Genomic DNA, 26,379 nt, shown 5'->3' on the forward strand with positions numbered 1-26,379 from the left:
CCTTGAAATTTAAGACACTGCAATGGTAGACATGCATTAGACATCTCACATGTTTCTTTATATTGACAATGAAGCTGATATGCATCTACCAACTAATATTATTTTATTTATTTATGTCCAACTTTTGAATTAAACCTTGAGAAGGACCTGATTAATAAGAAACAATGTTAAGAGACAAGAAGAGAACCAATATTGAACACAATCCACTATGCACCACATTTTATATTTTTGCAAGACAATCCCCATGAGACTTGCATACAAGAACTTTGCGGTCCCTGCCTTCCTAAATAATTATCAAGGTCAATTAAACTTTCTCTTGCATGGATAAGTCTATTTTCTGGTGGGGTGATATGTTGCTTTTCTTTATAGAATGTGGGACTTGTATTATCTATTATGACATTTGATCTTTGAGAAAAACTTCTAAGACAATACCATGTGAACTTACATATGCTCTTGTCTCCCTGTTGATCCTATGACCCCATCCTAATCCTAAACTATAGTATACCCCTCCTTCTACACCAATCATTCAAGTAGCCAATGGTTTCTCAATTTTCATTTATCTATATATATTCATGGCTGCAAGCATTTAGAACCAACACAAATCATTCACATCCTAAAATTTGCTTCTTTCTTTGAAGTCTATTTAAAAACAATTTTCTCCTCAAGTTTTAACACATACAACAATGGGTTTTCGTTTCCATAGTATCATCAGAAGGGCATCATTTGTTGCAAACCGAGCAGCTTCAAAAGATGTGAACATGCCAAAGGGATATTTTGCGGTGTATGTTGGAGAGACACAAAAGAGATTTGTGATCCCGATATCATACTTGAACCAACCATCGTTTCAAAACTTGTTGGATCAAGCCGAAGAAGAGTTCGGATATGATCATCCCATGGGTGGCCTCACTATTCCTTGTAGTGAAGATGTCTTCCAACATATAACTTCTAGCTTGGCTGGGCTATGAAACATGACATGAATCTAACATTGTAGGAAACTGACATAGATTAGTTGAGAACATTTTGTACATTAAGAATCATATCAAATTGTAAAGTTCCCCTTTTCCATTGAAATTGGAAATCAAATTACAACTCTCTATAAGAATGAAAACATTTTGAGTATGTGTTTTGTATTTGATGGCAATGAGTTCGACCACTCAAGTAGCTTCTATGTGTTTTTTTATTTATCAGTTTTAAAACTTGCAAAATATGAGCAAGGTTACTTCCAATGAGAAAATACAAAGTTGGTGTTCTGATAAATTTCAAAGCACTAATGAAACACATGGTTGCTAGTAAGGGCAGATATGTTATTTATCAGACATGAACCATGAGGTGCCTTCCCTTCATAGTGTACAATGTCAATAACAATGACTATAATTCATTGAACATTTAGATACGTCTCAAAATTTTCAAAATTCATTGATGATGTTTTATGTATCAGATTCATGTACTACTTGTGCTGAATATCAACGAAAGTTGCCGTAAAATTTGAAATTTTATCATTCTAACTAGCTCAAAAAAAAAATCTAATCTAAGTGCCTCAAAATCCAAAATATCTACATTTTTTATTTGCCTTAAGTTATTTAAGCAATCTTGTATCTTAGGATTGACAATTACTCGTGCTGACTTATCATTTGCTGTTCAACAAGTAAGTGAGTTCATGCACTCTCCTCGCGACCTTCACTTGGCAGCAGTTCATGGCATAGTTCGCTATTTGCTAGGTACATCTCAACGAGGTCTCTTCTTTCCCATTGACATAGTTCCCAAATTGATTGCCTATAGTGATGCTGATTGGGCTGGGTGTCCCAACACTCGGCGATCTGTCACCGGTTGGTGCATGTTTCTCGGTTCTCCACTGATATCATGGAAAAGTAAGAAAAAAACAAGAGTCTCTAAATCATCTACTGAATCAGAGTATCGTGCTATGTCTACTGCTTGTTATGAGATAATTTGGCTTCGTGGTCTTTTGGCTGAACTTGGATTCCCTCAAACAGAGCCAACGTCTCTCTATGCTGACAATGCAAGTGCTATTCAAATTGTTACAAATCCTGTTTTTCATGAGTGCACCAAACATATTGAAGTAGATTGTCACTCTATCCGTGAGGCCTATGATAATCAAGTTATATTCATCCCTCACATCAATACTCAGTTTCAAGTTGCAGACATTCTTACCAAAGCTGTTCCTCACACGCGCCATCTTTAGTTAGCAAATTGATGCTCCTTGACCAGCCGCATCAATTTGAGGGGATGTGAATCAGGAAATAATATTAATTTGTAATTATATTTATCAGTTTTCCTAAAATAAGTTTGACAAATCAGGATTTGATTTGATCCGCTTAATTTGTAATTATTATATGTAAATGTTGTAATGCTGAGAAATATCAAAGCAAAAGGGATAAAACCCTAATTCGGGACACACATATCAGATCCCAAGAGCCAATTTTCTGGTTGTTTAACAATAATTTTGGAAGATATGTTTTCAGCTTGTCTGCTGCGATAATTCTATTATTAGCTTATTGTTGTAAAATCTCTTTCTAAAGGGGCATAAGTTTTTAAGTCTTAAGTAATTAATGATACAGTTAAACAACCATGAAACAAGAGCATGGGATATCTCATTGGCCCTTGTCTCTTATCAAATAATAGTTTCCACACATAAAACAACCACACAATTCAGCAGAGAATTGTTAGTTTCCAGTCCACAAAGACTATTATTGGATGTAATAAATTAGTTTTTTTATATTAAGTTAGTTAGACATTCTTAGTATATAAGATGTACTCTTTTCTATTCTTTGATATAATAATTCATTCTTCCTTTCTGTTACTTGTAATATGGTATCAGAGCATGGTTGGTGTAAATAATGCTGGTTCTTGCTCACAACAGTAAGGCTGGTTCTTGCTCTGGCAGCTTCAAAGCATTGGTATTTACATCAATTAGATGTAAATAATGCTTTCTTACATGGAGACCTGGATGAGGAGGTCTATATGTCTTTGCCTCTTGGATATCAGACAGCAAAATCAGGACAGGTTTGCAAACTTGTTAAGTCTTTATATGGTCTTAAATAAGCAAGCAGGCAATGGAATCATAAGTTGACAACTACTCTATTGTCAATGAATTACATACAATCAAAATCTGATTACTCTCTTTTTGTCAAAAGCAATTCTGATCATATCACTGTTCTACTTGTTTATGTGGATGACATAGTTTTGGCTGGAAATGACATTATAGAGATCAATACTGTAAAAGCTCTATTAGATGAAAAATTCAAAATCAAGGATCTAGGACAGCTCAAATATTTCCTAGGCTTAGAAGTGGCAAGATCTCACCAGGGAATTATTTTGTCACAACGAAAGTATGCTCTAGAATTGTTAGAAGATGCAGGATTATTAGCTTGTCAACCTGTTTCTACACCTATGCAGCCAGGAACCAAGTTCTCTCTATCAAAAGGAACACCTTACGCTGATAGTCATGCTTATCGAATATTACTTAGCCGACTGCTTTATCTTACTAACACTAGACCAGATTTGTGTTATGCTGTTAGCACACTTAGTCGGTTTCTTTCTAATCCTATGGAAGATCATTATGCTGCAGCAATAAGAGTGTTGAGATACATCAAAAACAATCCAGGACAGGGTCTATTTTCTCTTCCACCACAGAACCTTCTCTCAAAGCTTTTAGTGACTCAGATTGGGCAGACTGTCCTGACACCAGAAAATCCATTACTGGTTTTAATGTTTTCTATGGATCTTCATTAATCAGCTGGAAATCAAAGAAGCAGGAAACCATATCCAGATCCTCTACTGGGGCTGAATATAGAGCATTAGCCTCCACAGCTTGTGAAATCCAGTGGCTGCTCTATTTACTTCATGATCTTAAACAACTTATGCAACAACCAGTTCCTCTATATTGTGACAATCGTTCTGCCATACAAATTGCTCAAAATCCAGCTATGCATGAGAGAACCAAGCATATTGAAATCGATTGTCATCTCATAAGGGATAAAGTCCAAGCTAACATCATCAAACTTCTATCAATTCCCACTTTGGCCCAATTGGCAGATCTTCACACCAAACCATTGCATCCAGCTCATTTTCAGTCTCTTTTGTCCAAGCTGAGCATTAAGAATATATATGCTGCAGCTTGAGGGGATATTGGATATAATAAATTAGTTTTTTTATATTAAGTTAGTTACAAAGTTAGTTAGACATTCTTAGTATATAAGATGTACTCTTTTCTATTCTTTGATATAATAATTCATTCTTCCTTTCTGTTACTTGTAATAACTATATCTATCTATATATACTCATCATCATGACATTCTCAAGCAGCAGCAATACAAGTCACTCATAAAATACAAATTCAAAATATTTATTTCTTTATTTGGTACACAAGCTGTTGCATTTATTTGTGTTTTGCAACTCATAATAACAATATGGGCTTCCGCTTACCTGGTATTAGAAGATCATCATCTTCCAAGGCTGTTGAAATACCAAAAGGCTATCTTGCAGTTTATGTTGGAGAGAAAATGAAGCGGTTTGTGATTCTCATTTCATTCTTGAATCAACCTTCCTTTCAAGAATTATTAAGTCAATCCGAACAAGAATTTGGATATGATCATTCAATGGGTGGTCTCACAATTCTTTGCGGAGAAGAAAATTTCTTAGAACTCACTTCTCACCTGTGAATGTTAAATCTCACTAAAGTAGACTATCTCACCAAAGTAGACTCACATAGATATTACTTAGTTTAGACAAATTGCACATGAGGCACTTTCATTTTTCACTATTTTCTAAGAGGAAATGTCATTGAATGGAGAGATATTTGACTTTTAGGCCAAATCTCAATGACCTTTTTTATACATCTTATTTTTGCATGAAAAATTATATATATTAGAAGTCACCTTTATGCATATTAACTTCGTTTTCTTTATTTTATTACTGTTTATAACATCTGATGTTATGTTGCTACTGTTGTCTGATAAGTTTATAATATCTTATAAGAATAAGGATTTCAAGGGTCAAATTCTAGACTTGGTCATAAAAGTTCTAATACCACATCACGAGCCAACTCTTTCAAAACCTTTAATTGTTAGGTGAAAACAAATAAATGGTTTATTAAGCAATGAAGTTAAATCCAAATTCCTAATGTAACTGAACTTTTAACCTTAAACAAAATATATGATAGTTGACCTTAAATAAGAGAAAACACCACGAAAGATAATTTAAAATCGTACTTGGATTTAATGACTATTCCTAAACTAGAGAGTTACATGACATTCTATATCAGAGGATAAATGATTCGTACATTAAACTTCCATTCAATATATAATTGTAAATCATCCTAGGGATGATCAATTCCTACAAAGCATGAAGTATGAAATCATTACTTCCAATTTAATCTTTGCATTAATCATGTGTACAAGTTTATTCTTGAGTCTATAAATTTTTATTTATCTCTTTTTAGTTCTTGTGAAGTACTAATACTGAAAGTTAAGACTAAACTTCAACCAGATGGATCCTAATCCACTGCTTCGTTTGACCTATTTCCTATGATTCCAAAATATGCTGAACGAATCAAAGCAACGGATTTCTCTTAGTAACAATCCAACAAAACTATTACTGACCCAAAAACAGTATAGACTCAAGGATGGTTTTCAAATGAAACATATTATTGCTTCTTTCACAGTAAGGTAAAACTTGTTCTTCATGAATTATGCAACAGAAGAAAAGTTAAAAGGCATTATATCAGAAGAGTATATGCAAGAAAAGTATATCTCTTTTGTATTATATTTCTGCATGTATTTTTTAATACAAATTCATTGAAAACTTTCCTAAATAAGTCATAATCTCTTTGTCCATAATCATCTCAGTAAGTTGTTTTTCTTTCACATACAAAAGGTAGACTATAATGAAAAATAAGTGAGTGCCTACTGTACAAAATTTCCTCAAATAATCTATGTCAGCTCCTTCTTTCGAAGGGATCAACACAAATTCAAACGAGAAGTGATATCTAGGAAAACGTCTTCTCTGCAAGGAATCATGAGACCGCCTGTTGGATGGTCATATCCGAATTGTTCCTCAGCTTGGCTCAACAATTCTTGGAATGATGTTTGGTTCAAATATGATACTGGGATCACGAACCGCTTCATTTTCTCTCCTACATACACTGCAAGATAGCCCTTTGGCACATCCACACCTTTTGAAGATGCTTGGTTTGCAGCTCTTCTGATGATACTCGGTAAACGAAAACCCATTCTTGTATGTCTTTTGAAAAGAAGATATTGGTCTACAAATGAAAGACTTGTGTGTAAGAAGAATGTTTCTGAATTTCAAATGCTTTGAATTGTGAATGATTTTGTGTTGGTTGAAAATGCTTGCAGCAATGAATATATATAGTGAACATATATTATTGAAAGGATATGTAACAAACAGTTGGCAACTTGAACTATTAGTGAAGGAGGGCCATAAGAATCGAGATGCATGGGTGCCACAGAAACTAAGGGAGACAAGGGCATATAGATCACATGGTGTTGCCTTAGATGTCTTTCTAAAATTTCAACATCAAATGCTCAAATGTCATAGTAATAGATAATACAAGTCCCACCTCATTGTGAAAATGCTAGCATATTAATTCACTTGAAATAATACAGACGTATAATCACAAACATGTAGGTTGATCTATCATGATCTATACACTTACCAACTGGACATCAACACTATCATAGTGAAGAAAACATGTCTAAAGCATGCTCAGAAAATTATGAAGGACTAGTTAATGTATGAACAAATATGAGGTTGTACTTGGGAAGGTGAGGTACAATCTTTAGACCACACCACATGCTATATCATCTTATTTTCTCTACCCTAAATTTAGCTTGGAATTTGGTTTCCAAGAGAACCTCAATAGCTATAAATATACTTACAGTTTCCTTCAAAAACAACACAATTCATTGACATCCTCAAGTATTAGTTACAATACATCCTTCTAAATATTTTTAGGCCTTTGCTCTACTTCCCTCAAAGAAGCACACAAAATGGGTTTTCGGTTAAATGTTATTCGACAAGCATCATTAACTTCTATCCAAGCAGCTTCAAAATCAGCAAAAGTGCCAAAAGGCTATGTTGCGGTGTATGTTGGAGAGAAACATAAGCGGTTTGTGATCCCAATATCATACTTGAACCAACCATCATTTCAAGACTTGTTGAGTCAAGCTGAAGAAGAGTTTGGATATGATCATCCAATGGGTGGCCTCACAATTCCTTGCACCGAAGATGTATTTCAACGTATAACTTCTCGCTTGACTTGAATGAGCTATGAATCTGACACCAAAAGAGACTGACATAATTTAGTAGAGATATTTTTGTAAACTAGGCATCTGTTCAAATTGTAAACATGAGAAAAAATGACCATTAGATTGACAAATTTATACAGTATATATATTTTTTAATGACAATGAATTTGAATACTCGAGCACCTCGTCTATGTTTTTGGTTTATTGCACTAAATAACTTACGAGATACGACTATTTTAGTTATGTTGCTTGCCATAAGAAAAAATTGGTATTCTGAAAATTTTCAAAGCTGGAATGGGATACATGATACCAATCAAGAGCAGAGCAAAACAGTTTTCGTAGAACAAAGGTGAAAGATAAATTTACCAAATAGTTTTAATTTTTTTATTTTTAAAAACTACATAATACAGACATGAAATTAAATTTTTGGGCGCCAAAGCCTTAATCATGCATGAGGTACCTTCCCTTCATAAGCAAGTGCACAATAACAAGGTCAAATATTCCACTGAATAACACACGCCTCATTCTATGGTGCTTGTATGGATATCCTTAACTACTGAATTGAATGGTTACTGTGCTATATGATGTGTTCTCGTGAGAGATAAGTGCTCATGAACTACCACATGCTATTGTCTTATATGTCTCCATCAAGAATCACAAGAGATTAAAGAGTAAATGGCCCACTTTGTAGAAATTAAAGAGATTTGTACAGTAAGGAACTTAATTATTGTTTAACAGATGTAATTAATTGTTTCTTATGTTCAAGACATTTCAAATTTTCACTTTGTTTATCTGTATGTGGATTATTCATAATAAGCTGTTCATTGCTAAAATGGTGGTATGATAGCCTAGAGAAATTTCTTCAATTTTTTATAATAATTTGCATATTAGTTAGCTGTCTGGACTTGGAGCTTAAACTCAATGGTTGCATGTTACAATGTCTCCAATGAAAATCAATGGTTTTCTTTGTCGTAACTCATAACAACTTAAGAGCACGGAAAGTCCTTTTGATTGTATTCTTCATCAAGACCCCATTGTTTCCAACCACACAAGTACCATGCAACATAATATTTAATTGCAAACTGAGAAATTGTTGTAAGGTGGGAAGTGCCTATAAGTAACCACATGTTCTTGTTGGTAAAGGCCCTACACTTAACTCTCAGGTTAATATATAACCTGTTCATGTTGCTTCTAGTAAATGTTAATCTTAAACCAATCAACTCTTTCTTCCCAAATCCTATCATGTAAGATGTGTCATTCAAAATAAATAAAAATTGATTCCTATTTTGAATAGAATCTTGAGAATGCAGAAAACTGAGTCAAACTGTGTTGATTTGTACGAGGCCTTGGGCCAAGCCTTATTAATTTGGCTAAATCATCAATAGTTATTGCTAGTATTAATTTGGAGAAATAAAAGTAACAGATTATCTCATTTCAACTGGCTAGAACTAACTATAACTTGTATTAGGCTTCATTGTTGCCTTAGCCAGAAGACAAAAATGGAGGGTAGCATATACAAGTCTATACACATAAATCTTCAGCAAAAAGTGTGTACATAAGTTTATTGAAGTTGAGATAAATTTATATAATATGTGTCCTTAACATCACACTGAGATGGTTCTTTACCCTATACAAAGGAAGAATAAAAATTTGATTGGGGTCATCAGTTTTAATTTAACACATCTGAGTATAAAACTCAAAATTCTTTCAATGCAGTTCCAAATAAAATTATCCTTGATACGTCTCTTTGATTCTGGAAAATAAATTTTAGCTATGCACTGACTGAATATCATAATTCATATCTACTGTAAAATTTATGAGGAAATTCATTGTCATTTTATCCCCATCAACAAGCAGCTTGCTATTCTTGCATTAGTATGTTAAAATTGTAACTGATAAAGTAACTGCTCACTTCCACTACACAAGAAAAAAGAGGACAATAATTTTTTGAATTTGTTAATCTGATAGCAATATTTCTCCATTTCCCATGAAAAGGGTAATAATTAATTACATGTCAAAAAGATGCCTAATATAAACAAAAAATGTGTCAACTAATCTAGTCTATGTCAGTCTGCTACAGTGTAAGATTCATAGTCCTTTCAAGCAAGAAGTTACATGATCGAAGACATCTTCGGTGCAAGGAATGGTGAGGCCACCCGTTGGATGATCATATCCAAACTCTTCCTCAGCTTGACTCAACAAGTCTTGAAATGAAGGTTGGTTCAAGTATGATACAGGCACTACAAACCGCTTTTGTTTCTCTCCAACATACACCGCAACATAGCCCTTTTTCACTTCTACAGATTTTGATGCTGCTTGTCTAGCAGTTACTGATGCCCTTAGAATAGCTTGTAAACGGAAACCCATATTTGTGATTGTTTGAGACAAGAAGAACAGAGAAAAAAGAATCTCAAATATAAGAAGTATATGCAATTAAATACTTGAGGATACCAATGACTTGTGCTGTTTGTGAAGGTTTAGAGGAAGTGTATTTATAGTTTTGAAGTTCTCTAAGAATCCAATTCCAATAGAAACGGTTGTTGAAGGGGTTTAAAGGATAGAAGCATACAGGTGAGATAGCATGTGGTGTTGTCTTAGATTGTACCCCACCTTCTTAAACAAATGTCCAATACTAAGCTTCCACTTGCTACCAACTGAGAGGTGCTCAAGAGCAACCTCATATCTGTTCATGATTTAATTGGTGTACTTAATGATTTTGTAAACATGCTTAGACATGTTTTATTCATTATTTATGATAATGTTGATGTCAAGCTGGTAAGTATAAGGAAATGGATAACAATAGATCATCATAGACCATTTTTCATGTTTCATGTTTGTTATTATATCAGCTAGATTGATATGGTGGCCTTTGCTCAAGGATGTGGAGCTTTCGTTATCTATTCTATTTGGTGTTGAACCTTGACAAAGTACTCTAAGACAACACCATGTGATCTTTCATATGCCCTTGTCTGGCCATGACTCATACCTCATGGCCCTCCTTCACTGATCATTCAAGTTGCCAACTGTCTATTACATATCCTTTCATTCATCTATATATATTCATGGCTGCAAGCATTTAGGACCAACACAAAATCATTCACATCCTAAATCATTATTTGAGGTTCAGAAACTTAGCCTTCTATACACTAGTCTTTCCTTTTAATACCAATATCTTATTTTCCAACATATACAAGAATGGGTTTCCGTTTACCTAGTATGATCAGAAGGGCATCATCTTCAAAAGGTCTGGACGTTCCAAAGGGGTATCTAGCAGTATATATTGGTGAGGAAATGAAACGGTTTGTGATTCCCATATCATACTTAAACCAACCATTGTTTCAAGAATTGTTGAGCCAAGTTGAGGAACAATTTGGGTATGACCATCCAATGGGTGGTCTCACAATTCCTTGCAGGGAAGATGTTTTCTTAGATATCACTTCTCGCTTGAATTGAATATACGCTAACCGTCTGAAGATATCATAAGACTGACTAGATATTTGACCAAATTTTGTAGCAGTTTAGTTCTCAGTTTCAAAAGATTTTATCTTTTGTTGTTATCATACTTGGTTGTAAAAAAGTTCATCTAAATGAGAAATTTATTAACATTATTACTGCATTTCTGTTTTTCTCCCTTACATATCAGTCATAAAATCCAAGAATCTATTGGTCAAATGTTCAGTTTGGAGTCTCTAAAAGATAAAATGGACAGAAAGTACTCAAACAAGTTATAACATCTTGCACTTACTTTTATAATTCGACCCTCGAACCGTAGAGAACCACATAGGAGACAAAACTCTCTCTAAAAGTTTTTGTTTAGACGGAAAAACCTAGTCTAATCTAATTCTAATATTTAGATGGGAAAAACATGGACTCTGTTGCCCGAGATCAAATTTTATTCATCCATAATCATCCTTGTATGTTTTTTTTTGTCTATAGATGAGATGGTATAATTACCAACAGAAACTCACACACAACTACGAGGTCCCGGGTTTGAACTTAGGACATCGTGTTCAACCTAATAATTTCGGCATTTTCCAGTTGAACTAAAACTTAAGGAGTATGGTTTACTCAATTATATCAATATCAAATATAATATTAATGTCTCAAGTGTAGCTCAATGGTATGAGTTGAGATATTGAAAGAGTATTAAGATGGGGGTTCAGAGTTTGATCCTTACTGCTAACAAATATTTCCTCCTCTCACAAACTAACCTCTAACATTTGCCTAAAGAAAAATAGATTTAATTACAATTTTGATACTTTTAGTTTGAGTTATGTGCAATTTTTTAATCACTCTAGTTTTTTTAGAGTGATTTTTGTGCATATTATGAAAACTATGCTTGTTTAAATAGAAAAACCAATCACAAACTATAGTCATTTCGATATTTCCTTACCCGCGTTTGTCAGAAGTTAAGTTAGTACTTTCAGTACAGCAATGAAGCAATGCAAAGGAAAATAACTTTGAAGAGCATATGCAAGACAAATCTGTCACTTTGTATTGTATCTTGGCAAATAAGTTTGTAATTTATATTCATTGAACATTTCCCTATACCCTAAACAGGTTATAGTCTCTTTGTCCATAACTAAAATGAAAGAAAAAACAAAGTGTTTTCTGTACAAATTGCCTCAAATTAAATAATCTATGTCAACTTCTTCTACCAAAGGGATTAGAACCTACTTAAACGAGAAGTGACATCTAAGAACATGTCTTCTCTGCATGGAATAGTGAGACCACCCATTGGATGATCATATTCGAATTGTTCCTCAGCTTGGTTCAACAGTTCTTGAAACAACGGTTGGTTCAAGTATGATATGGGAATAACAAATCGCTTCATTTCCTCTCCAACATATACTGCTAGATTTCCCTTTGGCACATCCACACCTTTTGAAGATGCTGTCCTTCTCATGATACCAGATAAACGAAAACCCATTGTTGTATGTGTGGAAAGAAGAGATTTGTCAAAAGAAGAAAGACTTTTTTTTTTCTCTTTTAAGACTCAATTTTCTGAACTTCAAATGCCTTGGGATGTGAATGATTTTGTGTTGGTCCTAAATGCTTGCAGCCATGAATATATATAGATGAAAGGATATGCAACAAATAGTCGGCAACTATAATGATGATCAATGAAGGAGGGCCATGAGGTTTGTGTCAAGGTGAGACAAGAGCATGTGAAAGATCACATGGTGTTGTCTTTGGAGTACTTTCTCATGGATCAACATCAAATGCTGTAGTAGATAATACAAGTCCCACCATATTGAGTAGAGGCCATCATATAATTAATCCACTTCAAAGTATAACCACAAACATGTAGAATGGTCTATGATAATCTATTCTTTACCTTATAGTCCACCAACTTGACATCAGCATTATCATAATGAAGAAAACATGTCTAAAGCATGTTTACAAAATTATGAACTATCAATTAATACATAACAAAATATGTGGTTGCACTTGTATTGAATATTGTTTAAAAAGGTGGGGTACAATCTTAAACAACACCACATGCTATCTCTTTCTATGCTCTCTATTATTTTACCCTTTCAAACAATCATTTAGCTTGGAATTGGGTTTCCATAGAAACTCAATATCTATAAATACACTAAATCTTGCCTTCACAAACAACACACCTCATTGGCTTTCTCAAGTATTTAGTTACATCCTTAGTAAATTTGAGTCCTTTGCTCTGTTGAGTATTGAATTTGTTCTTCCAACAAACAAGCACAAAACATGGGTTTCCGTTTACATGCTAGTCTAAGGGCATCAGTAACTGCTAGACCAGCAGCATCAAAAGCTTTAGAAGTCAGAAAGGGCTATGTTGCAGTGTATGTTGGAGAGAAACAAAAGCGGTTTGTAGTCCCGGTGTCATACTTGAACCAACCTTCATTTCAAGACTTGTTGAGTCAAGTTGAGGAAGAATTTGGATATGATCATCCAATGGGTGGCCTCACCATTCCTTGCACCGAAGATGTCTTCCGAAGTATAACTTCTAGCTTCAATGGCCTATAAATTTCAGATTTAAAGAGACTGACATAGTTTAGTAGAGACATTTTTGTAAATTAGACATGTTGTCAAATTGTAAAGATGGGAAAAGAAATTACCATTAGATTGACAAATTTATTGAGTATGTACTTTTTTGTTAAATGACAATGAATTCGACTACTCAAGCAACTCCTTTGTGTCTTTGGTTTATCAGTTAAAGCTTAAACTGTTCACTCCTCCTTGCACTTAAAGACTTATGAAATATGAGCAATGCTACTTGCTATAAGAAAATAAAAACTTTGTATTCTGAGAAATTTTAAATCAGCAAAATTAATAAGTTTGAATTACCTCATTTGTAAGCTATAAGTAAACTCCATTTAAAACTTTTATTTGAAGTTTCGTAGTTTTCTAGGACTTTGCATGAAGTGTGTCTCTTTTAATCAAAATTTTAATCTATAAAAAGTGTGACCTAAGAAAGACAAGGACATATAAAAGATCACATAGTGTTGTCTCCAGCAAGGAGAATCTCAAAGACCAACATCAGTAGTCATAGTAGATAGATAATGGAAGTCCACCCCTTGAGCCAATTATTTTTGCAGATAAAATTTCTAGACATAATTAAAACTATAAACAACCAAATTTAGTATTTGTGAGACTTGAGTTCTTTGCTTTGTTTTTTTAGACCAAAGTCTCAAACATGAACAGGCCAAATTGAGAGGGTGAGCGATAGTCTATTCTTGTCAAATTTTATTAATTATTCCTAGGTGTTTTGTCCAATATGTTTGCATATTCTGAAATATTTTCATTCCATTTGATATTCATGTTCTGTTTTCCAACGGTTTCTTCTCTCAAATTCACACTCAAGGAGATGTATATAGTCTATTTGAGATGGATAAATTATATACTCTTCAATTTTTGTTGTGACATAACCTTGCTTCCAAGTGACCATAGTGGCGGTCTTATTGCCTGATGGTGCAACAACACAACTTCAAGCTTACAGTGATGCTGATTGGGTTGGTTGCCCAAACACAAGAAAATCTACCACCGATTGGTGCATATTTTTAGGTGATGCCCCTATTTCTTGGAAGTGCAAGAAACAAGACTTTGTATCTAAATCCTCTACTGGCGCAAAATATCGGTCCATGTTTGCAGCATGCTCAGAGATTATCTGGTTGCGCGACCTTCTTTCATAACTTGGTTTTCACAAACAAAACCAACTCCATTGCATGCTGATAATACAAGTGTCATATAAATTGCAGCAAACCAGTATATCACGAAAGAACAGAGCACATAGAAGTCGATTGTCATTCAATTAGGGAAGCCTATGACCACAAAGTTATTACTCTGCCTCATGTCTCAACATCGGTTCAGTTGGCTAATGTCCTCACCAAATCCTTGTAACAACATAATTTTCTAATCAGCAAATTTGATGCTTATAGACTCACCAGCGTCAATTTGAGAGGGATGTCAATGGAATTGGTAGTTTTCATAATCATTAATTGTGCAGATTTGATGATATCTGTAATTATGTTATTATTCTCATAATTAATTAGTCCAGCCGTAGATTAGTTTTTATAGCAAGACTTAAGGCTACATATCATTCTGTATCAACATTATTTAAAGGAGAATTTTTCAATAAAAATGACACATTTTTACCAATCAGAAATTTTGAGTTTAACAAGTCTAAACAGAAAAACCAATTACAAATTATAGTCATTTTTTAATTTCTTACACCCGTTCATTAGAAGTTAAGGTGGTAGTTTTTGTACAGCAGTGAAGCAATGCTGAGGAATATAACTTTGAAAAGCATATGCAAGACAAATCTGTTACTGTGTATTATATCTTGGCAAATATTGTTATAAAAAAATATATATATATTCACTGAGCATTTGTCTAAATTCCTAAACAGATGATAATCTCATTGACCATGACTATCCCTCTCAAATGCTTTTCTTTTCCCTTTCATTTACAAAGGAGGAAGACTAAAATGAAAAAAAAAAAAAACTGTCTGATGTACAAATTGACTAAAATTTAATAATCTATGTCACCTCCTTCTACTGAAGGGGTTAGCACCTACTCAAGCGAGAAGTGATATCTAAGAACACGTCTTCTCTGCATGGAATAGTGAGACCACCCATTGGATGATCATATTCGAATTGTTCCTCAGCTTGGTGCAACAATTCTTGAAACGATGGTTGGTTCAAGTATGCTATGGGAATAACAAACCGCTTCATTTCCTCTCCAACATATACTGCTAGATTTCCCTTTGGCACATCTACACCTTTTGAAGATGATGTTCTTCTGATGATACTAGGTAAACGAAAACCCATTATTTTATGTGTTGAAAAAAAGAGAGATGAAATTGGTCTTAAAAAGAAAGACTTGTATGTAGAAGACTCAAGTTTCTCAAAAGACTTAAGATGTGAATGATTTTGTGTTGGTCCTTAATACTTGTAGCCATGAATATATATAGGTGAATGAAAGGATATGTAACAAATAGTCGGCAACTATAATAATCAGTGAAGGAGGGCCATGAGGTTTGAATCATCATGAGACAAGAGCATATGAAAGATCACATGGTGTTGTCTTTGGAGGTCTTTATTAAGGATCAACATCAAATGATGTAGTACATAATACAAGTCCCACCTTCTTGAGTACAGGCCAGCATATAATTAATCCACTTGAAAGTATAACCACAAATATGTAGAATGGTCTATGATGATCTATCATCGTCCATTGCCTTATAGTTAATCGGTTGGACATCTGCATTATCATAATGAAGCAAACATGTCTAAAACATGTTTACAAAATTATCAAGTACTAGTTAATGCATGAAAAAATATGAGGTTGCCCTTACAATCTAAGACAGCACCACATGATATCTCATCTTATGCTCTATTATTTTATCCTTTCAAACAACCATTTAGCTTGGAATTGGGTTTCCATACAATCTCAAGAGCTATAAATATACTTACTTTTGCCTTCACAAACAACACAAGTCATTGGCTTTCACAAGTATTTACTTACATCCTTAATAAATTTGAGTTCTTCCCTCAAACAAGCAAAAAAAAATGGGTTTCAGATTAAATGTTATTCGACGAGCGTCATTAACTACTAGCCAAGCAGCATCAAAATCTGTACAAGTGGCAAAGGGCTATGTTGCAGTGTATGTTGGAGAGAAACAAAAGCGGTTTGTGATCCCAATATCATACTTGAACCAACCAATGTTTGAAGACTTATTGAGTCAATCTGAAGAAGAGTTTGGATATGATCATCCCATGGGTGGCCTCACCATTCCTTGCAACGAAGATGTCTTCCAACATGTAACTTCTCGCTTGAACGGGCTATAAATATCCCAACAGAAGAGACTGACATAGTATAGTAGACTAGACACATTTTTGTAAATTAGGCTTATTGTTAAATTGTAAAGATGAGAAATGAAATTACCATTAGATTGATAATTCATTGAGTATGTATTTTTTTGTGTTTAATGACAAGACAATGAATTTGATTACTCAAGCAGCTCCTCTGTGTTTTTTGTTTATTAAGTTTTAAGGGAAAGATCATTTTATTTCTAACATTAAAGCAATTAATATTTTTGAATGGTACTAGCCTAATTCTAATAGGAAAATCTTTCTTTCCTACCATTTAAGTATGGTTTATCTATATATTTTCTTAGAATTTTTTTTTTCTGACCGTAAGTTGGAAAGTAAAGATGCTAATTGTGACAGCAAACCATTAGTGTATGTTGGTATAAAAGTGGAAAACTAAGTTCTAAATAAATAAGCATGATTATATATTGAAAGGAGATTCATATAAAGCAAGACTAATTACATAGTTCAAACAAAGATTCATTAGCAATGCATAAGGTAACTTAGCTAGAAGAAAAGATGCAAAATACACAGGGATAACATCATGTTCTACATTTTTTTATAAACTTACCAAGGTGACAAGTTCTTGCTATGTACCTAATGATAACCTGATATATAATTAACTCAATTTGATAATGATAATTTTTTTATATATTAAAATTCTTGGGAGTGATTTTACTAAAGCTAGAAGTTATTTGACAATGTCTTGTCACAATATTCTCATTCAGGTATCATTTTTCTATACAAGGAAGAACGAAAATGAAAAACCTTTACTATAGAAGAAAGTGCCTTCTGTACAAATTTTCCTCAACTAACTAATCTCAGGCTCTATTAGTATGGTTTTAAGCAAGAAGTAAGGTTTAAGAATTCATCCCCGTTGCATGGAATTGTGAGACCCCCCATTGAATGATCATATCCGAATTCCTCTTTTGCTTGACATAATAATTCATGAAATGAAGGTTAATTCAAATATGATATTGGAATCACGAAATGCTTGATTTTATCTCCAACATAGACCGCAAGGTATCCTTTTGGAACTTCAAGTCCCTTTGAAGTTGCTTGAATTGGAAAAAAGGTTGACCTTCTAATAATGCTTGCTATTTGCAAGGTATCCTTTTTTAATTGTTTAATCAATATCCTTAGTCGTTATGTTCAAGACATGTCATGCTCAAGTCAACTCACATTTTCACTTTTTTGTATATATCTACTTGGTCTCTATATGGACTAGTTATAATACATTATCCTTGATAACTACAAGAAACTTCTTCAAATTTCGATTAATATTTGGACATTGGGTCAGTAGTCTTCTAGGAGCTTAAATTCAATATCGGTTGCATGTTACAATTCTCCAATCAAAATCAATGGTTTTCTCTGTCATAACTACTTGAAGGATAAGTTCTTGTGAAGAGCACGGAAAGTCCTTTTGATTGTCTCCATTCCATCAACACCCCACTGTAATCGACGCAATGCAACATATATAATTTAATGAGAGTGAATGAGTAATGATCAATATCTCCACAAGTAATTTGCATAAAATTTTGTTATTGTATTTAGGTCGTGTCATATCTTAAATTTAGGTTTAATTGCAATTTTAGTTCTTCTATTTTTACTTATTTACGAAATTGGTCCCCTTATTTTAAAAATCGACAGTTTTGATCTTTCCTTCGAATTTTTTAAATAATGTGACATATGATACGATAATATAAAACGCAATAAAAATTTAACTTTCAACTTTGAAAATTTTTCATATTTTTTATTTAATCAATGACATATGAATAATTAATGCACCTAGATGGCTCTATATCGTAGAATTGTATGTCACGTCACTAAAATACTAAAATTATGTCAATTATACATTTTTTAGTTTAAAAATCTGATGGAGGGACCAAAAATAGGGGAACCATTTCCGTGAATTGGTAATAATAGAGGAACTAAAACTGCAATTAAGTCTAAATTTTAAAAGTTTATAGTATTTGGATATTTGTGTCGTATCGTATCCATGGTTGTACTACATATTCAGTTTTTGTAGTATATAAGAGAAACAAGAGGCATGGATTAAATATCAATTGATCCATGAAAATAATATAAAAGCTACAAGTTGTAAGAGTAGTTAAATAAATTCCTTGTTTTTCTCATTTCATAATATACAAAAATGCTTTACAACATATCTCTGGTACCTTAAATCAATGCTTCTAGATGTAATTCTCTAGACTAATCTTATTCATCATGACATTTTCTGAGACCAGATGATAAACTCTTCAAGAATGAAATTATATCCCTAATGCATGCATGTGTTCTGCTAATTTCAACAGGATTCAAAGCAGAAAGGTTTCTAGTAATATTTGGTACTGTATAGTCCATTTGATGAAATGGCTGCAAAGATCATGGCTTGACAGGAACCTGTGTACTTATCACTCTTGCTCTCAATCTGTTGTGATATGCAATGGATGGTGTAACATCTCAGACTGCTTTCAGGATTGCTAGCTATGCCTACAAACCAACACGAGTCTTTTCTGACACTTTATTCAAGTGGCTTTGCAGAGAAAAGTATGTGATATATGATGAACTTGGTGATTTGTTTGTTGTTTGTGATTAAACTTCCAATTGAGAAGTAACACTAACAAAGATTTCTTCTCTGCAAGGAATGGTGAGACCACCCATTGGATGATTAAACCCAAATTCTTCTTCAGCTTTACAAAGCAATTGTTGAAAAGCAGGTTCATGCAAGTATGATATTGGAACCACAAATCTCTTCTTTTTCTCTTCTCCAACATATACTGCCAAATAACCTTTTGGTATATTAACAGATGACACTTTTTTGCTGCTTGAAAGTGTGCTGCAGAGGATATGCTTCTTAGCCTGCATGATCAAAGGCAAACGAATAGCCATTATTATTTTTTCAGAGAAGTTGATGACAGATTTTGAAGAAAGGACTAGTTGATGGAAAAGTGTGTAAACTTGATGAAGGATTTTGGGATGTTACATGTGTATATATATATATATATAGAGGTAAATAGGTATTATATGAATGAATGATCTAGAAGTTGGTTGTGATATAGAAACTAGACATATAAATAGTAAGACATGGGCCTAACACTTTAGGTAAAATAAGATTGGTACATTGAATTGTGGCAGGGGGAACTTCCCTCTAGACAAGGGAAACATATACGTGTTGACAAATGACACATAAAATTCAATTCATTGATAAATTTAGCCTTCAAATTAATTGTTTATAAAAGTAGCTAGATGTGGTGGAATTTTGGGAAACTTTTCTAACGAAATGGTTCTTCACTACTAAGGAATTTATTAGAACAAATCAGGAAAAAAAATTAATTAATTTATTTTACAGAAAACAGTCATGATATTTGTGCATAAACTGCCAAACTGCAGGAGTTGTGAAAACTGTAATTGATATTAAACAAGAAAACAGAAAACAATTTTTTGTCAGTAGCACTCTTGACATTTCTCATGAAAAGTGGTAATCTATACAAATTAAGAAGATTCTTGTTCTACAAAATGTATCTACTTATCTAATCTATGTCAATATTCTTTGTTACAATGTGAGATTTATAGCCAATTCAAGCGAGAAGTTATATGTTGGAAGACATCTTCGGTGCAAGGAATTGTGAGGCCACCCATAGGATGATCATATCCAAACTCTTCTTCAACTTGACTCAGCAAGTCTTGAAATGATGGTTGGTTCAAGTATGATATTGGGATCACAAACCGTTTTTGTTTCCCTCCAACATACACCGCAACATATCCCTTTGAAACTTCTGCTGATTTTGAAGTTGTTGGTCTATCAATTAGTAGTGCTCGCCGAATAACATTTAACCGGAAACCCATTTTTTGTCCTTGTTTGAGGGAAGAAAAAACTCAACAGAGAAAGTATCTCAAATTTTAAAAAAATGGTGTAACTAATACTTGAGGATATCAATGATTTTGCTGTTTTTGAAGGCAATTGTAATTATATTTATATTAATTGAGGTTCTCTGGAAACCCAATTCCAAGCTAAATTATTGTTTGAAAGAGTTAAAAGCATAGAATGAGATAGCATGTGGTATTGTCTTAAGATTGTACCCCATCTTCTCAAACAATGTCCAATACAAAGCCTCCACCTGCAACTAAGTGAGAGGTGCTTAAGTGCAACCTCATATTTGTTCATGCATTAACTAGTACTTGATCATGTTTTAAACATGCTTTAGTCATGTTTTCTTCATTATGTCCAGTTGATAAGTGACTATAAGGCAGTGATGGATAACTATAGATAGACCATTATAGACCAAACTATATGTTTGTGATTATATTTTATACATCTGTATTATTTCAAGTGAATTATTGTGCTAGCATTAGCACTAGGAGGTGGGACTTACATTATCTATTATTATGACATTTGAGTATTTGATGTTGAAATTTGATAAAACCATCTAAGACAACACCATGTGATCTATTATATGCCCTTGTCTCCCTTTGATTCTATGGCCCCCATGCATATCTATTCTCATGGTCTTCCTTCACTGATAATTCAAGTTGCCAACTGTACGTTTGTTAAATATCTTTTCAATCATCTATATATATTCATGGCTGCAAGCATTTAGAACCAACACAAAATCATTCACAACCCAAAGCATTTGAAATTCAGAAACATTCTTCTTATACACAAGTCTTTCATTTTTAGACCAGTATCTTCTTTTTACAAGAAATACAAGAATGGGTTTTCGTTTACCTACTATCATAAGAAGGGCAGCATCTTCAAAAAGTGTGGATGTGCCAAAAGGCTATCTTGCGGTATATGTAGGAGAGAAAATGAAGCGGTTTGTGATTCCTGTATCATACTTGGACCAAACATGGTTTCAAGAATTGTTGTGCCAAGCTGAGGAACAATTCGGATATGATCATCCTATGGGTGGTCTAACTATTCCATGTGGAGAAGATTTGTTCTTAGATATCACTTCTCGCCTGAATACTTGCTAAATCCATTTGTGGAAGTAGCTGAAAGATTATTTAAGACAATTTTGTACAGCAGGCACTTGAGTATAGTTATGGACAGTGAGAGTAGAACTTGTGTAGGACAATTTTCAATGAATTTATGTAGTAAACTTTTTTACCAAAATATAATACAAAGAGACAGAGATCTATGTTCATTATTTTATTTTGTTGTGCTTTGACTGACAAAACTAACTTCTAATAGAGCCTCCAGTTCCTTATGGTAACGGATTCTAAAATCCATATGCTACTGACTGATACGAACTATTTTCCCCACAATCAGTTAATATATTTATAAATTACATTTTTAATATAATATGTATTTCTTTACTTTTTCTTGACTTCATTATGCATATCATCTACCATGACATATTATTCTTAACCATGAAATTTTGTACCTCTTACTTGTATAAATCTATCTTTTATAATATATTAAAATAACATCTCAACCTTCTTCAATGACGCATCATCTATTTATGTGCCACTTATTTAAATTTGTTACACATCATAAAAAATATAATGGGTCATTCTCTACAATCATTCACCATTTCTAAATTCTAGTGTAATACTTTATCATTCATATCTCTAAATGCAATTCATTTTCATCATTTTCGGTTACTTAATCTATTAATGTATGTGACTATTGTTTTCACATTTTATGTTACTAAACTTTATTTTGTTAAAAAAAAACTTTTTAGTCTTACTAAACTTCTTTGTCTTCTAAACTTAAATTTTTAATATCACTAAACTTCTATGTCTTCTAAATTTAAACATATCTACTAATTAACATAATATATCATCATCAATGTATTTCTTTTAATGTCTCAATCAATTTGTAACATAAATTTTAAATGATCAATTGGTAATTGAATTATTGTTTAAACCAAAGTATTGCATTCATTCTATTTGACAATTCTTCAAATTTATCTATTGCAACGTGTTCTTTTAATTTCTCAATCAATTTATAACATAAATTTTAAATAATCAATTTATTCACATAACAAACATAATTAGGATGTGTGTTCTTGCATAACAAACATAATTAGAACAAACATCCTAATTGCAATTTATGTTTGTTATGTTTTTTCTCGATTTCATCCTTAATTATTTTCAAGGTCTTTGTTATGTGATATGTTTGTAGTTTGATTTATTTATTGGTTTTAAATATGTGTTATGAAAATCGTTATAATTGTGAAATCCTTAACGGCGGTGGCGGTAGGTGCACCTAGTTACCTCTTTTTAATTAGGGAGAGTTACCCATTAGATGGAGTTGTCCCTGTGAGAAATGTCATCCATAGGAGGAGAGGGCTATCAACAAGATGAAAGCTCCCTAATTGATATGTTATGATGCGTTGCGGGATTGAAAGGAGAGGGGCTATCCATTAGATGGAGCCACCCTTAGGAGAAAATAGCTATCAATGAGATGAAACCTCCTCTTGGTTCTCAAAAATTTATTTTTACTTGTTTGTTTTTCTATAATGATTTTAAGGTTGTTCATTTTGATTTCGCTTCGCTATTAATTGAATTTTTACTATTTCTATATGAACTGCTAAATTATAAGTTTAATGATTTTATATGTGTATATTTTATTTGAGAATTATCTAGATTTTTAAGTAACATTGTTTAACATAATTGTCACAATATTGTAAAACAATTATTCGTGCCTTTTTTTGTTTCCCTTCTAATTGATAGTGATTGTTGTCTCCTCACTAAGTCTACTTACCCCTTCATGTTGTTTATTTTTTTTCTTCAGATTCACAAGCAGTTGAGTAGCAAGATGTTAGTAGATTCAAGTCTCAATCATATTTGTTTTGGTAGGCCTCTTTGATCGATGAACCTTTTTTTGTAATGTTTGTTGAGTCATAATGTATTTTACAGCTATTGGAATCTAGAAAGTCTTTCGGAAAATGTATTAAACAATTAGATTATGCTCTTTGGATTATGACTGAATTGAAAATTAAACAGGAATTTTATAAATTTGGGAACATTGAAGTTACAAAAGGTACTTTGTCGAAATTTCGAGAAAAATTATATATTTTTTGAAATAGTTATTTAGAACTATTTATTTGCGTAATTTGTTAAGTTAGTTGATAGGCTTGTCATACTAGGAGTATAGCTTGTACGCCGGTCACGGTGTTTAGTTTTCAGGTTGTGACAATTGGGTTAGTGTTTATGGCCGAACTGTCACGACCCGAAAATTTAATATCGTGACTGGCGCACAAGCTATACTCCTAACCTAGCAAGCCTAACAACTAACTTAACAATTAAACAATTAAATCGTTCTCTACCATTTAAAAAAAAAAAAATATATATATATATATACTTTTTCTCGAAATTTTGACAGAGTACCCTATGTAACTTCAACATTCCCAAATTTATAAAATCCCTGTTAAATTCTAAATTCAGTCACAATTCAAAGAACATAATCTAATCGTTTAATACAATTTCTAAAAAAAAACTTATAGACTCCAAAATAGCTGCAATTGACATAGACTCAACAGACGATACAAAAAAATGGTCCTCGATCAAAGAGTCCTACCAAAAAGAAATATGTTGAGACTTGAATCAAATAACAGATTTCTACTCAGCTGCCTGCAAATTTGGAAAAAAATAAGCAACATGAAGGGGTAAGTCACAAAGATTTAGTGAGGAAACAACAACCACCATCAATTAAAAGGGAAACACAAAAAGGCACGAATAACTGTTTTACAATCGGGCGGCAATTACATTAAACAATATTACTTAAAAATCTAGAAAAATTCTAAATTTAAATATATACACATATATAGTCATTAAACTTATAATTTAATCACTTGACAGAAATATTAAAAATCCAGTTAATAACGAACCGAAATCAAAATGAACAACCTTAAAATCATCATAAAAAAAAAAATCAAACAAGTAACAATACAAATTTTTAAAACCAAGAGGCGGCTTTATCTCATTGATAGCCCTTTCCTCATAAGGGTGACATTTCCCTTAGGGGCGGCTCCATCTAACAGATGGTCCTCTCCTCTCAATCCCGCAACGCATCATCACGTATCGATTAGGGAGCTTACATCTCGTTGATAACCCTCTCCTCATACGGATAACCTTTCTCACAAGGGCGACTCCATCTAACGGGCAACTCTCCCTAATTAACATGAGGTAACTAGGTGCACCTAACACAGTTAACGCTCTAATGATTATAACAACGGTTTTTCAAAACAAGTATTTAAAATTATTTCATCATAATTCATGGAAAACATATTCAATCGCATAACAATTCAATATTTAAATACTTTAGTTCATACGTAAGTTAAACTAATAGCATATTATATAACAACGACCATTAAATTAAATAATTGATGAAATCGAGATAAATTTCAAAGGTTGTGTTCCCCAAATTTTTCAATAAATACTTTAATATAGAAAACAAGTAAAATAATTATAATAGCATTATAAAAATATATGACGATCATCGTCGTCAACTCACAGCTATGGAGAATCATCTAAATTTGCTCTTCAACAACTCTCAGAGTAGCCGGTAGGGTCTCAGTTGACAAATCTGAGTATCAAAAATATTTCCAAGGCTTTAGAAAAAATCTATTCTAAAGTTTAGCTAACTCTAGGAAACCATGAAAATCATTTAAATATACTCTAAGCACAAAATAATATTTTTACTCAAATCTACATTTTTCTATGAATTCATATTAGGATTAGAGTTGTGCATTTACCTCAATGAGTCTCAATAAACAACTCTCAAGAGATGAGTACGTTTTTCCTTCCTTAGAACACAAACCCTAACCCAAAAATGTCAACCAAAAGAATTTGTAGGAGTTTGAGAAATTGTGCTTGCGGGGATGTTAAATCCCTTTTAAGGGTTGAGGGTTTGAGTAATAGAGTGAGAAGAAGCAAGAAGAAGGGAAGGAAAAGAAACAAAAATGGGGGAGGGGATTGTGTGCCGAGAGGGAGAGAGAGAAGAAATAGGAGAAAATGAGGGAGTGAGATGGAAAGAGAGTGAGAGTGAGTGGGGTTAATTTGTTTTTATTTATTATTATTAATTATTATTATTATTATTATTATTATTATTATATATTTTTTTTTAAATTTGGCACGGGACGTGTCACGAACGCTACCAAAACAAATTTGTTATGCTATTTGACATTATAATATCTTGGCTAAAGTGAACCGTGGTACTTGTTTATATATAGTTGAATTAAAAATCTAAAAGAATAAAGGAATTGAAAATGTCATTTTATGGTTTAAAAATTCAAAAGTATTCAATGGGTCCTTAGTTAAAGAAAAACAAATTATTCGTATCCAAAGAAAAATAAGTTTTCCATAGTAAAATTATTTTCATGACGAGCTTTTGTGTGTTGGTTCTCAACATATGTGTGAGATGAAAAAATTAAATTTAGAAATAAAATGTGTGAGATGAATTCTAGAAGCATATAAAAGTGTCCCATAAAAATATAAGTGATCTGAAACAAATTTTATGATGTGACAGATACTATAGTTGCAAAAATAAGATGTATACAAAAATTCATTGAAATTTGACCCAAAAAAGTCAAATATCTCTAAGTTCTATGGTGTTTCCACTTAAAAAAAAAACTGAAAAATGAAAGTCTCTGCTTGGGTATTCAAATTCATTGTCATTAAAAAATATATATACTCTATAAAGTTGTCAATCTAATGGTCATTTTTTACCATGTTTACAATTTGATAAGATGTCTAGTTTACAAAAATATCTCTACTAAACTATGTCAATCTCTTTT

The 26,379-nt window shown here is 32.8% G+C and overlaps 5 protein-coding genes across 6 annotated transcripts; 2 read left to right on the forward strand and 3 right to left on the reverse strand.

Annotated features, from left to right (window-relative positions):
• The first annotated feature begins 6,518 nt into the window (after positions 1-6,518).
• Positions 6,519-10,902, forward strand: LOC101513832 (uncharacterized). The gene is made up of 4 exons (XM_004506937.4): positions 6,519-7,299; positions 9,590-9,663; positions 9,948-10,061; positions 10,437-10,902. The coding sequence occupies exons 1-4, from the start codon at positions 7,029-7,031 to the stop codon at positions 10,737-10,739; spliced, it is 762 nt and encodes a 253-aa protein (XP_004506994.2). The 5' UTR covers positions 6,519-7,028; the 3' UTR covers positions 10,740-10,902.
• On the reverse strand, positions 9,216-9,751 carry LOC105851117 (auxin-induced protein 6B-like). Its single transcript, XM_012717647.3, has one exon. The coding sequence runs from the start codon at positions 9,651-9,653 to the stop codon at positions 9,375-9,377; it is 279 nt and encodes a 92-aa protein (XP_012573101.1). The 5' UTR covers positions 9,654-9,751; the 3' UTR covers positions 9,216-9,374.
• An 856-nt stretch (positions 10,903-11,758) lies between the features above and the next one.
• On the reverse strand, positions 11,759-15,722 carry LOC101514178 (protein SMALL AUXIN UP-REGULATED RNA 51-like). Its single transcript, XM_012717649.3, has 2 exons — positions 15,369-15,722; positions 11,759-12,259 (listed from the first exon to the last, which is right to left on the reverse strand). Exons 1-2 carry the CDS (start codon positions 15,593-15,595, stop codon positions 11,953-11,955), a joined length of 534 nt encoding a protein of 177 aa, XP_012573103.2. The 5' UTR covers positions 15,596-15,722; the 3' UTR covers positions 11,759-11,952.
• On the forward strand, positions 12,665-16,787 carry LOC101513525 (auxin-induced protein 6B-like). Its single transcript, XM_004506936.4, has 3 exons — positions 12,665-13,263; positions 15,152-15,156; positions 16,328-16,787. The coding sequence occupies exons 1-3, from the start codon at positions 13,014-13,016 to the stop codon at positions 16,613-16,615; spliced, it is 543 nt and encodes a 180-aa protein (XP_004506993.2). The 5' UTR covers positions 12,665-13,013; the 3' UTR covers positions 16,616-16,787.
• A 1,954-nt stretch (positions 16,788-18,741) lies between these two features.
• LOC101514502 (auxin-responsive protein SAUR21-like) lies at positions 18,742-25,605 on the reverse strand. 2 transcript variants are annotated; one of them, XM_073370291.1, is made up of 4 exons: positions 25,339-25,605; positions 25,098-25,169; positions 21,010-21,220; positions 18,742-19,495 (listed from the first exon to the last, which is right to left on the reverse strand). In XM_073370291.1, exons 3-4 carry the CDS (start codon positions 21,061-21,063, stop codon positions 19,229-19,231), a joined length of 321 nt encoding a protein of 106 aa, XP_073226392.1. In that variant the 5' UTR covers positions 21,064-21,220; positions 25,098-25,169; positions 25,339-25,605; the 3' UTR covers positions 18,742-19,228. The 2 variants fall into 2 exon arrangements, with proteins under 2 accessions (XP_073226392.1, XP_004506996.2); XM_004506939.4 differs by lacking the exons at positions 21,010-21,220; positions 25,098-25,169; positions 25,339-25,605 and having other exon boundaries at positions 18,742-20,201.
• Positions 25,606-26,379: the final 774 nt, after the last annotated feature.

The sequence above is a fragment of the Cicer arietinum genome, chromosome 6 (genome assembly GCF_000331145.2).
Source record: "Cicer arietinum cultivar CDC Frontier isolate Library 1 chromosome 6, Cicar.CDCFrontier_v2.0, whole genome shotgun sequence".
Lineage (NCBI taxonomy): Eukaryota > Viridiplantae > Streptophyta > Magnoliopsida > Fabales > Fabaceae > Cicer > Cicer arietinum.

Bases quoted from the DNA above. Each gene is read 5' to 3' on its own strand.
- LOC101513832 (XM_004506937.4), top strand. From the start codon at position 7,029: ATGGGTTTTCGGTTAAATGTTATTCGACAAGCATCATTAACTTCTATC. The intron at 7,300-9,589 runs GAATGAGCTATG...TCACTTCTACAG, and splicing joins TATAACTTCTCGCTTGACTT to ATTTTGATGCTGCTTGTCTA. The intron at 9,664-9,947 runs GTTTGAGACAAG...ACCAACTGAGAG, and splicing joins GGAAACCCATATTTGTGATT to GTGCTCAAGAGCAACCTCAT.
- LOC105851117 (XM_012717647.3), bottom strand. From the start codon at position 9,653: ATGGGTTTCCGTTTACAAGCTATTCTAAGGGCATCAGTAACTGCTAGA.
- LOC101513525 (XM_004506936.4), top strand. From the start codon at position 13,014: ATGGGTTTCCGTTTACATGCTAGTCTAAGGGCATCAGTAACTGCTAGA.
- LOC101514178 (XM_012717649.3), bottom strand. From the start codon at position 15,595: ATGGGTTTTCGTTTACCTAGTATCATCAGAAGAACATCATCTTCAAAA. The intron at 12,260-15,368 runs GTTCTTAGATAT...GAAAAAAAAAAG, and splicing joins ATTCCATGCAGAGAAGACGT to TCTTTCTTCTTTTGACAAAT.
- LOC101514502 (XM_073370291.1), bottom strand. From the start codon at position 21,063: ATGGTTTTATCAAATTTCAACATCAAATACTCAAATGTCATAATAATA. The intron at 19,496-21,009 runs GTAAGTCCCACC...TTGATCATGCAG, and splicing joins ATGTCATAATAATAGATAAT to GCTAAGAAGCATATCCTCTG.